The sequence below is a fragment of the Columba livia genome, chromosome 3 (assembly GCF_036013475.1).
Source record: "Columba livia isolate bColLiv1 breed racing homer chromosome 3, bColLiv1.pat.W.v2, whole genome shotgun sequence".
Taxonomy (NCBI): Eukaryota; Metazoa; Chordata; class Aves; order Columbiformes; family Columbidae; genus Columba; species Columba livia.
The window spans coordinates 888517-899668 of record NC_088604.1 but is presented as its reverse complement, the minus strand read 5'-3'; the positions used below and the strand labels follow the sequence as shown (position 1 = coordinate 899668).

Sequence of the window (11152 nt, the reverse complement as noted above, 5' to 3'; positions counted from 1 at the left end):
GGCGGGACCGGCTCCGCAGCCGGGTCCCAGGAGCAACCGAACCGGTGACACGAGGGGGCGGGCGCCGGGGTGGTTCTTAAAACACGACCCCGCGAGCAACCGTCATCTAGAACACAGCGCCATTCGAAACCATTGTCTGTTTTTGGACAACCATTGCCAGGGGAGAGCGCGAACGCAGTCCCCCACTACCACAAATTATGCAGTCGAGTTTCCCGCATTTGGGGAAATCGCAGGGGTCAGCACACCCGGAGTGCAAGGGATGAGCCTCGCCCTGGGAAAACCACCTGCCTGATCATGGTGTCTCCCCTGCCAGGTAAGTATGCCCCCCTCCCGCGCCCGCGCCGCCCCACGCCGCCCCGCGCACCCCTACCACACGGACACCCCGCGCCGACACCCGCGCACGGGCCCGCACGACGCCCCGGCCCGCGCCCCGCGTCTCGCCTACACGCGGCGCCCACGCAACACTCGCGCACGCCCGTGGGCGGTGTTGTCGTGGCGCGGGACGCTCCCGTCATGCCGCGCGGGGACTGATCTGCATGTCCCCGCCCTACGCGCGAGGCCCCGCCCCTCCCCGTTCGGAACGGTTCTGCCGCCAGCGGCGCGAGCTGCGTGGCCCCGCCCCCGCCCGCAAGCCCCGCCCCAGCGGCCCCGCGCGCTCCCGGTTCGGGGTTCCCGCGCGGTCCCGATTCGGGTCTCGCGGGCGGTCCCGGTTCGGGGTTCCCGGGCGGGACGGGTGGGGCGGAGCCGGCACTTCCGCGCCGCTTCCCGGCTCGCTGCCCCTCCGCGTGCCCCGCGGTGCCGCTGTCACCGGCCCCTCGGGCCTCCCGGCGACCCGTCCCGCAGCTCCGGGTGCGGTGCCGCGGCAGCCCCTGGGTCGGTGCTGCGCTGAGCTCCGCTCCGGCCGCCGTCCTGGCTCCTGGCCGGGGCCGCCCCTGTGGCTTTGGCCCCTCGGTCCCGGCCGTGCTCAGCACCGCCCTGCGCTGGCCGGGCGTCAGCCGGCGTCCGTCTGTCCTTGTCCCCGGGCACCCACCGCGGAGCTGACACTGCCCACAGGGCTCGCAGGTGCCGGTGCCGCTGCCGGGCTCGGCTGCTCCTGCGCTGGGGGCAGCTGCGTGTGGCACGGGGTGACATTTGCCTTTCTGCACCCTCAGGCTCCCCTGCCACCACCGTGACCGAGCACACATCACTGACTGTGGCTTGTGATAACCCTGCCAGCTCCTGCCACACACCCGGTGTGTCCCACTGGAGCCAGGGACTCGCGTGTGTCCCATCTGCGGCAGCGTTCCCTGCCCTGGTCCCTGTCCGGGGGCATCATCCAGCCGTTCCCTGGGCACTGGGACCCCAAAGCCTGGGGTGATGCAGCGTCCAGTGCCTCTGCCACTCTAGGTCCCCCATGCACAAATCCCTGTCCGTGGTCTCTGTCACCTCCGGCCACTCAGCTCCCACGGGGCTTCACCTAGCCCAGCCTTGTCCCTGGGGCTCGCTCATGGCCGGTCCCCTCACCGCCCATCCTGCTGACCCCTCCGCGCACCCCGCGCGGTGCCAGAGCTCGGCGGGGGCTCCCGGCGCTGTGGCCGGTGTTGGAGATGTGCCCCTGATGCTGTCACGACCGTCGCGGACGCGGGCGGGCCGGCGAGCGCTCCGCTCCGCCCCGCCGCCTGGTGGCGCTGCCTTGCGGCTGGAGGAGGGGCCACGCAGCTGGCGGCAGAACCGTTCCGAACGGGAAGGGGCGGGGCCTCGCGCGTAGGGCGGGGACATGCAGATCAGTCCCCGCGCGGCATGACGGGAGCGTCCCGCGCCACGACAACACCGCCCACGGGCGTGCGCGAGTGTTGCGTGGGCGCCGCATGTGGGCGAGACGCGGGGCGCGGGCCGGGGCGTCGTACGGCCCGTGCGCGGGTGTCGGCGCGGGGTGTCCGTGTGGTGGGGGTGCGCGGGGCGGCGTGGGGCGGCGCGGGCGCGGGAGCAGGGCATACTTACCTGGCAGGGGAGACACCATGATCAGGCAGGTGGTTTTCCCAGGGCGAGGCTCATCCCTTGCACTCCGGGTGTGCTGACCCCTGCGATTTCCCCAAATGCGGGAAACTCGACTGTATAATTTGTGGTAGTGGGGGACTGCGTTCGCGCTCTCCCCTGGCAATGGTTGTCCAGAAACAGACGAATGAGGGTGGTGCGTGTCCGATTGTAGCTCGGCTCTTATTCCGAGAGGTCGGGCTGTACTGTCTGGCGGATGTCAAACACCGGTTGCGTCCTGGGGTGGGACACCGGGTCCCGAGCACTGCGGTGCCCGCCGGAGCCGGGTCCGCATGGGTGTTTGTAATTCAGCACCAACAACAGACTGTACGATACAATTCCGACCCAAAGCTCAACCAGCCCTGCCCTGCCTGCCAGCAGCTCCGCAGCCTCCGTGGCAGCTCCCGCCCTCCGACACGGGGTTTCCCTCACCGAGGGACCCCCAGATCCAGCACAGGGGTCCCACAATGCTCCTCCACCCCCTCCCCGGTCACCCCCCGGCGCAGGGACAGCCGGGACCCCCAGATCCAGCACAGGGGTCCCACAATGCTCCTCCGCCCCCTCCCCGGTCACCCCCCGGCGCAGGGACAGCCGGGACCCCCAGATCCAGCACAGGGGTCCCACAATGCTCCTCCGCCCCCTCCCCGGTCACCCCCCCGGCGCAGGGACAGCCGGGCACTGCTCGCTGTACCCAGCCCAGACAGAGGGGCAAGACAACATTTTACCACACGAGTTTATTTTAAATAAAACTTAACACAGATGCAGGCTTTGCAACCGGGGTGACGGACCAGACAAGCGATGCGACAGGGAGATGACGGCCAGGACAGGCGCTGCGTGCCGCTCTCGGCAAACCCACCCCAGCGCCCCGCGGGGCAGGACACCCGGCTGGCCTGGGGGGTCCTTGGTGGCCATGGGCGAGGGCAGGGGACCCACAGCGGGGACAGGGGCACCGCTGTCCCCATGCCACAGCGGGGACAGGCTCCCGCTCCGGCATCCTCTGTCCCAGCCTGTGGTGGCCAGGGCGCCCCCGCTGCCTGCCCCTGCCTGAGCGGGCAGGCGGCCGCGTCACCAGCCAGGCTGGGGTTTCTTTTGCATCCTCCCAGGAACTTGAAGCAAAACCTCCCTCCTCTGAGCTGCGTCCCCCCCGCCGCCCGCAGGCTGCCGGGCCAGCACCGGTCCCCATGCAGTGGTCCCAGGGCTCCAGCCCCAGTCCCCGGGCTCCAGGGCTGGCAGGGTGCAGACAGCGCAGGCAGCACACGAACACACTCCATCCACCCCAGGAAAACACCCCGAGGACTCGATCTTTCTTTCCCTCTCGCTCTCACACAGCGGGGCAGGCGGGGACGCTGGGGCGGCCATGGCACTCACACCAGAGGGGACAACGGAAATAAATACGGGGTGGAGGTGGCGAGGGCCAGGCCCCTGGTGCGGTGGCCACAGCCTGTCCCCACCCCCCAGCCCCCGGCGCAGGTAGAGCCGTGCTCCTCGCTGGAGGGACATCTATTTATTATGGAGACTGTGGCTTCCACCGGCGCTGCTGGCCGCCAAGGCCGTGGGCTCGGCCGCCAGGAACCGTGATGGTGTGTGACAGTGCAGGGCGAGGCGCACAGGCTCAGACCTCGAATGTCTATGGAGGGGGAACGGCGCGGGGCGGCACGGGCGCAGGAGGTGCCGGGGCTAGTACTCGTCCTGGTCCTCTGGCTGCTGCTCCTCCAGCTCGTCGTCCTCTGGTGGGGCGAAGCCCTCCTGGCCGGGGGACACGTGGCCATCAGCCCCGGGGCCATGTGGGGTGGGGGTCCCGCTCTCAACCCATCCCCATGGCCCCTCCTGGCACAGTGCAAGAGCCTTGGCAAAGCCCCATCTCCCCCCAGGCACCCCAGAGAGTGATCGTAGCCATAAGCCAGAGCAGCCTCGGGGATGGGGGGCTCGTCCCAGGGAGCAGGATGGGCCGGGGGTTCCGGAGGGCAGCGGTGCCCAGCCCTCACCTCTGTGGCGTAGAGGACGCTGATGATGCCAGCGATGATGGGGCTGTTCTCGTTCTCGTGCTCCTGGCAGATCAGCTCAATGTCCCGCAGTTTGCTGAAGTAGAAATCCCGCTCCTTCTCCAGCCCGTCCACTGTCAGCTTCAGGTCCATCAGCTGCGTGGGGACGGAGCCTTCAGCCCGAGGCTGCCTGTGCCGGGGGGGGCTCAGCACCATCCCCTCCCTCCCACACCGAGGCGTCCCCCGGCCCTGCGGCGGGCAGGGCTCCTGCCTACCTGCTGGTTGAGCTCCAGGATCTGCGCATCGGCCTCGCTGCCCCCGTTGCGGGTGGCGGGGGAGTTTTTCCGGAGGATGCTGCTGGGCACGTTGCTGAGCCGGGCTGGGTTTGGCGTGTTTTTGGGGCCGGTGGGAGAGGTCCTCTGGGGCACTTGACAGCACACGGGGACCAACAGGTTAATGCCAGCCTGGGGAGCTGCCCATGTGGACCCCCCCCATGGTGCGGGGTGGCAGGGGCCAGGAGGCAGCAGCAGGCAGCACGGGCAGGCAGAGCACTCGGGGCTGCGCTGCCTTCAGCCTCCCCCCGCCTCAGTTTCCCTCAGCAGATCTCACCCCCAGTCCCCCTAAGGGGCGCTTGTGGCCTGGCCAGGGTTTGCCATGGGACACGGGGATCCAGCCCTTGAGATACCCCCGTGGGGCCGGCACAGGGAGCCCACGGTGCCCACAGCGCGGGGAGCAGCCTGGCTGCGCAGCGGCACGGCAGGGGACGGCAGCCGTGGGGGTCTGGGGTCAAGCCACCCCAGAGCCAGGGGGAGCAGGAAGATGGAGGCGGCTGAGCCCTGCCCAGCTCCCCGCGGGTCCCTCCGCCGTCCCCTCCGCCCCGCGTGTCCCTGCAGACCCGCTCGGCCCCCCCGGTCGCAGGCAGGCAGGCAGCAGAGCGGGGCGCAGGCAGGGGCGGGGGGACGCCTGGCCGCAGCCAGAGCGACGTGGGGTGCAGGAGGCCGGGCGGGAGGGCGGGGGGGCAGCGCTCGCCGGGGGACCCCGACATTACCTGCAGTGCCAATGGGTTTCTTGGGTTTGTTGAAGATGTGATCACCTGGGTTTGGGGGGGGCGTGACGTCCTGGCCCTGCCGCGCCAGCAGCGGGTTGTACTCCTTCCCGTCGTAGTTGGCGTCGAAGAACTTCTTAAACCACTGGATGAACTCGAAGTTGTCCTGGAACTTGCCCTTCACCAGCCTCTCCACCGCGATGATCTGGGGGGCACAGAGGGGTTCGGGGGCTGCCCCGCCAGCACGGCCCCCGCCCCTCTGCACCCCCCCCATGGACCTACTTTGTCCACTCCCATCTTCTTGAAGGCGGCCTGGAGCACCTTGAAGTTGTGGATGTACTCGTGCTCCAGCTTGGCCTGGAACTTCACCTTGCGCAGGTGGACGCAGCCGGGGAACAGCATGTCCATGAACTGGCAGTAGGCAGCGCCTGCGCCGGGCCCACACCGCGGCGTCACGGGGGGTGGCGGCACCGCGCCACCGTCCCCTCGCGTCCCCCCACCCTGGGACCCCGGCCCACCTGAGCAGAGCTGCTCGATCTTGGTGTAGTTGAGCTGGAGGGAGTCGTTGACCCAGGCGAGCATGTCATGGCGGCTCAGGTTCTCGCTGGTCACCGACGTCGAGTACACATTGACGGCCATGCCCCAGCTGTCAAGAGACAGATGTCACGCCGGTGCTGCCACCGCCACCCCCCGTGCCCCCCAGCCCAGCCCCAGGGGCCGTAGGACTCGGGGCGCCCGTCCCACCCGGGCTCCAGCACCGGGGACACTGTGCCCAGGCTGCCATGGTGCAGCCCATGGGACCCCAAACCCTGGCTGCACCCCCAGTGCGGTGAGAGCACGAAGGTCCCCAGGAGCCCCTGGTGTCCCACCCTGGCGGGGGGCACGTCCCCAGGGTGCCACGGGAGCGGGACCCACTGCAGAATGCGGCTCAGGGGTCCCGGGGGGGTGAGGCTCTGCCCCCGTGCCGGGGCACAGCTCCTTCCCGGTGCGTGGCCACGGGGCTCCCGGGGGCCAGCGCTGGCCCATAAGCAGCTTACAGCCCCCCCAGCCCTCACTGGCAGCCTAATCTGCTGGGGCCAGGCTCGGGGTCCATGAGCGCAGGCTTAGAGGGGCAACATCTGCCGGCAGCCGCAACCCCCCCGCAGATGGCGGAGGCTCTGCCCTGGCACCGCGGGAGCTGAGACCCCCCAGCTGCAGCCACGGCATGGCAGAGCACGGGGGGTGCCGGGGGGGCATCGAGACACCCTCCAAACGCCTTGGAGAAGGCATCGGCCCCGCTGCAAGAGTGGGGTCCCTGTCCTGCTGCCTCCTCCCTGAGTGCGGGGTCCCCATCCCACCCGCTGTCCCAGAGCCTCCCCCCGCGCCCCCCCCAGCAGCATTAATCCGCTTCCCCCTCCCCCGGGCTCAGGCCCAGCTGCCAGGCAGGGGCTGGGGGGGGGCAGCCCCCTCCCACTCCACATCCCCCTGTCACCTCCCCCGTCCCCTCCTCCGTCCCGCTCTCCTGCTGCCGCAGCCCCGAGGCCGGCAGGGGGGGCAATGCCCGCACCCTGCGCCCGGGGGGGACACCCTGGGCAGCACCCCCTGTCCCCATCCTGGCTGTAATGGGGGGGTGGCCGGGGGTGCTGCGCCCCGGGGTGCTGCTTGCGAAGGGGAAAGGTGCCCGTGGCCACAGCGCCCCCCACTTACAGCCTCGCTGCTGCCGTGACTCAGCATCGGGGATCGGCCGTGGCGCAGCCCGGCCCCCCCCGGGCTGGGACCCCGCACCGCGGCCCCCCCCGGGCTGGGACCCCGCACCGCGGCCCCTCCGGCTGCACGGCGCCGTGTCCCCGGCACACAGCGGGGGTTCAGCATTTTTAGCCGCCCGAGCAGCTGGAAACGAGGTCCCTGCGGCCACCAGCAGCCCCGAGCCCCCGGCACGGTGTGACGGGCACCGGCCGCTCCCCGGTGAAGACCAAAGACACCCATCGTGCCGGCCGCGGCACCCTCCAACAGCCTAACGCCGCCCAGTGCGGGCAGGGGTGCGGGCAGGGGTGCGGGCAGGGGTGCGGGCAGGGGTGCGGGCAGGGGTGCGGGCAGGGGAGCGGGCAGGGGAGCGGGCAGGGGAGCGGGCAGGGGTGCGGGAAGGGGTACAGGCAGGGGAGCGGGCAGGGGAGCGGGCAGGGGTGCGGGCAGGGGTGCGGGAAGAGGAAAGGGCAGGGGTACAGGCAGGGGAGAGGGCAGGGGAGCGGGCAGGGGTCCCCTCCCTCCGGCAGCCCCGAGCTGAGTCATGCGCGGCGCAGCGCCAGAGCCCCGCGCACTGCGGTGCGGCCGCCGCGGTGCAGCCGGAGAGCGGCGGCGCTTGCCCGCGGGCGGAGCGGGCGGGAGGCGGGGGGCTGCAGCGGGCAGGGGGCTGCCTGCCCACCCCGGCCAGCAGCCGCCAGCCGGCTGACCCCCCCCATCGCCGGCCTTTCCCGAAATAGCCGGGAGCAGCTGCCAGCGCCCTGCGCACACGGCGGAGCCGGAGCCTCCTGGCAGGACCCGGGTGCCGCACTGAGCCGGGGGGCAGGTCTTGCCTCGCTTGAGGGAGGCTGCGCGGTGCCCAGGCCGGGCACACGGCTCTCCTGCCTCTCCCGGCGCGTGCCATGGGGCACATGCCACTGCCACGCATGGGACCAGGCACAGACTGCCAGCACCGTGCTGGGCACAGCCCCACACACGATCCCCCCCGCACAGCCCCGCACCGCAGGACCCCCCGCACAGCCGGCTCTGCCGGGCAGGCAATGCACCCGCAATCCCTCGCACCTGGGGTCTCCACCGCGTGCCCCGGCAGGCTGCTGGCCCTGGTGCCCCACGCCTCGGCACGGCCACGGCTTCCCCTTTGCTGAAGCGAGCCCAGGCCCGTGGCGGCAGCCGCAGGGACAGGTTTCACAGCGAGATGACTTGGGGTGTCACCATGCCAGCCGCTCCCTGGCGTGCCGCCGCCAGCCGCACCCTGACTCTGGCACACATCACCATGCACCCTGACCCTGCTCCGGCACGTGGCACCGCCGAGCACCAGCACGTCCTGGCCCTGGGCAGCCGGCGGTGAGACGGGGCAGCTGCGAGGGGACGCTCACCGGGGCACGCGGTGCCACCCAGCTTGTTTCCACCCTCTGAAACACCGCGCAGGGTTCAAAGCCCTGCACCACAGTGCCGAGCACGCCCCGGCTAATGACAGGGACGGGAGCGGCGCTGGAGCCCTATGGCCAGGGCAGGGCCGGCCCCGCTGCCCACGGTGACGGACGCGCCCAGGGCAGGAGCCTCCGGCCGAGCCGGTTTGGACACTGCCTCTGCCACCAGCTTTTGCAACAAAAATTATCAAAATAAAACTTTCGCCCCGATTCCCAGCAAGCTGTGGGGAGAGGAGTTGTTCTGGCGCGGGGCTCAGCACACGGCTGGGCGAGCGCTGTCCGGCTCTGCAGGCACCGGGTCCCCGGGGAGCCGCGGTGAGCTCGGGCAATGCGGCTGCCGCCCTTGACGCCGGCTATGCCTCTGTCGCGCAGGCAGCACGCAGGCAGCACGCAGGCAGCACGCAGGCAGCACGCAGGCAGCGGCGGTGCAGGGGGCGTGGGGGTCTGGGGCTCAGCCCCTGCCATGCAAGGGAGCCCCCCCGTGCCGGGGGCGCAGGGCACCCGGCCAGCCGTGCCGCGGGACGCTTACCGCTGCATTTTAATTGTCCAGCCGCCAAGCTGCTAATCGAGGCCCAACGGGGAACAAAGCGCTGGGGCGCGTGTCCCTGCCCTGTCCCGCCGGCGCTGCCGCGGCACTGAGGGTCGTCCAGCCCGGCTCCTGGCACCAATGGCGGGCACCAGCGTCCCACACCGCAGCCCTCGCCGGGCCGGCACGCTCTGGCTAAACAAAGCGGGAGGAGAAGGAGGCCGGCAGCTGCGCCGGACGTGTTTGCTCAGCACCGGGGCGACAGTGCCAGCGCCGGCTGCCAAGGCCAGGCACCGGCTGCACGGCGCTGCGGCTGCCCGCCGAGACCACGGGTCAGTGCCGGCCCCTCGCTGCCTGCGCCGGCCCGGCAACACCACTGTGCCGCGGCGATCTGGGCTGCTGCGACTTGCGGCTTCTATTTTGGGAGCCGTCCCGGTGGCTTCTCAAGTGACAAATACACGAGGGGGGCGGCAGACAACCTGGCGGGGGCTGAGCGCGGCACGGAGCCGCGGCGGTGCTGCCCAGCTGAGCTGGCAGCATCACCCAGGTGCTGGCAGTGGTGGCCACTTGTCCCCATCCCCCCGGACATTGCAGCTGTCCCCTCAGTGCCATGTGCCCTGACCCCAGGGAGCATCCCCCCACCATACCACGCCACACTGGAGCCCGTGCATGGCACACGGGTTTGCCCGGACCAGGCAGCACCAGCTCCTCGCTGGGTCCATCCCCTGGCACCGTTTTTCCCGGCTCTTTAGCAGGTGGCAGAGCCCATCCAGCCTGTGGCAAGGGCAACCGGCCGGGGAGCTCACAACACCCAGCTGCAGCGTTCGGCACAGGTGCAGCGCCTGGGCACACGGTGCCCGGCTGATGGGGACGCAGAGGACCACAGGCAGGGTGGCCTGGCCTCGCAGGCTCTCGCTAACCTAAATAACTCGAAATAGCAGCAGCAGGAGCATGTGCAGAGTGCGGTGCTGCCAGCAGCGTCTCCCACCGCGCCTGCTCCCCCCTCACCGACATCCTTATCCTGCACAGCCTCCCTGAAATATTAATGCCGGTGCCTTTTGATGATACAAATTGGTGGTTGGAGCCTGCATAGGGAGAGCCGCTCCCCGGCACCCCCACGCTGGCCGGTGCGTGCCGCGGCACAGCATCCCCAGCCGGGCAGCCCCCCGCTGACTGGGCCGCGCCAGGACAGGCCACACGGAGCTGGCCACGCCAGCGCTGCTCGCCAAGAGCTGTCCCCACGCCATCCCCACCCGTGCGTTGCGTGGGAGCCACCGTGGTGGCACGCGACACCCCCGGGGACCCCAGCGACACCGGGGGGTGAGAAGGTCACCAGCAGGAGATGGAGCTGGATGTCCCCTGGGGAGAGGTGGGGACGGAGCCCCGGGAAGGAAACCGTCCCCCCACCCTGACATGCACCCGTATGGGGACCATTCGGTGCTGCCGTCCTGCTCGCCCAGGGCTGCCCGTGGCACCGGGCCGGGCCGGGCCGCGCCGTGCCGCACGGGGACAAGGGGCAGGAGCGCGTGCCGCTGCGGCGGGTCACCGAGCCCGCCCGGGAGCATCGCCCCGCACCGCCACAAAGCCCGCACGGCGGCGGCCCGGGCCCGGCTGCAGCTCGCGGCTCTCCGCGGGTGGTGCCCGGTAACCGACGTTGCGCGGTGCGAGCAGCCCCGCCGGTACCGGGACTACAGCTCCCGGCGTGCCGTGCCGTGCCGTGCCGTGCCGCGCCGCGCCGCGCCGCGCCGGGGCCCTGCGGGAGGCGCAGCCGGGGCGCAGGGGCGGCCGCCGCTGAGTCAGGCCGGCCCCGCCGCCCCCGGCCCCGCGGGACCCCCGGCCCGGCCGCTCCCGCATCCCCCGGCCTCCCCGGCCAAGGCCGCGCCATCCCCGGGGCCCGCACACCTGTCACGGCCGCTCCGGGCGGACACCCCCACCCCGCCACGGCCGCTCCATCACCCGAGGCCCCGGCAGCTCCCCCGCCCGGTCCCGCGGGGCGGCGCCAGCCGGTGCCGGGATGCGGGCGATGGCGGCGGCCCGGTTCGGCCCGCTCCCGCCCCTCCCCGCCGCGCGGTGCCGGTCATCACTCACCGCGCTCGGGCCGCGGCCGCTCCGGCCGCCGCTCCGCACCCTCCGCACCGCGCCGGGCTCGCCGGGACCGGGCCGGGACCGCACGGGCCGCCCGCGCATGCGCCGCCGCCGCTGTCCCCGCGGGCGGGACCGGCCCCTGCGACGCCCCACCCCCGCCGCCATGGCAACAGAGCTGGTCACGCCCCCTCTCGTCGCCCTGGCAACGCCGGCCGCGGCCCCGCGTCGCCCACAGCGCCCCCTGCGGGCGGGCGGCGGCGGCCTCCGCACCGCCGCGACCCCGGGACCCCGCTGGGACCCTCCCGGGATCTGCCCGGGGCCTCCCGGAGCCCCAGAGTCTGCTGGGGCACTT

General features: G+C 71.9%; 1 protein-coding gene and 2 non-coding genes across 7 annotated transcripts; 1 reads left to right on the top strand and 2 right to left on the bottom strand.

Moving 5' to 3' along the window:
* Positions 1-157: 157 nt before the first annotated feature.
* Positions 158-321, bottom strand: LOC135579254 (U1 spliceosomal RNA). Its single transcript, XR_010471977.1, has one exon. It is a non-coding gene; the product is annotated as a U1 spliceosomal RNA (small nuclear RNA).
* A 1651-nt stretch (positions 322-1972) lies between these two features.
* LOC135579255 (U1 spliceosomal RNA) lies at positions 1973-2136 on the top strand. Its single transcript, XR_010471978.1, has one exon. It is a non-coding gene; the product is annotated as a U1 spliceosomal RNA (small nuclear RNA).
* Positions 2137-2732: 596 nt separating this feature from the next.
* MAPRE3 (microtubule associated protein RP/EB family member 3) lies at positions 2733-10952 on the bottom strand. 5 transcript variants are annotated; one of them, XM_065055450.1, is made up of 7 exons: positions 10804-10952; positions 5559-5686; positions 5323-5468; positions 5044-5245; positions 4271-4422; positions 3999-4151; positions 2733-3759 (listed from the first exon to the last, which is right to left on the bottom strand). In XM_065055450.1, exons 2-7 carry the CDS (start codon positions 5677-5679, stop codon positions 3691-3693), a joined length of 843 nt encoding a protein of 280 aa, XP_064911522.1. In that variant the 5' UTR covers positions 5680-5686; positions 10804-10952; the 3' UTR covers positions 2733-3690. The 5 variants fall into 5 exon arrangements, with proteins under 5 accessions (XP_064911522.1, XP_064911520.1, XP_064911521.1 ...); XM_065055448.1 differs by lacking the exon at positions 10804-10952 and adding an exon at positions 10618-10636; XM_065055449.1 differs by lacking the exon at positions 10804-10952 and adding an exon at positions 8719-9057 and having other exon boundaries at positions 5089-5245.
* Between the last annotated feature and the right edge of the window lie 200 nt (positions 10953-11152).

Excerpts from the sequence above, each read along its gene's own strand:
- MAPRE3 (XM_065055446.1), bottom strand. Across the intron at positions 5,469-5,558 it reads GATCGAGCAGCTCTGCTCAG|GCGCTGCCTACTGCCAGTTC; the intron begins GTGGGCCGGGGT and ends GGCCCGGCGCAG. Across the intron at positions 4,152-4,270 it reads TCCTGGAGCTCAACCAGCAG|CTGATGGACCTGAAGCTGAC; the intron begins GTAGGCAGGAGC and ends GTCCCCACGCAG.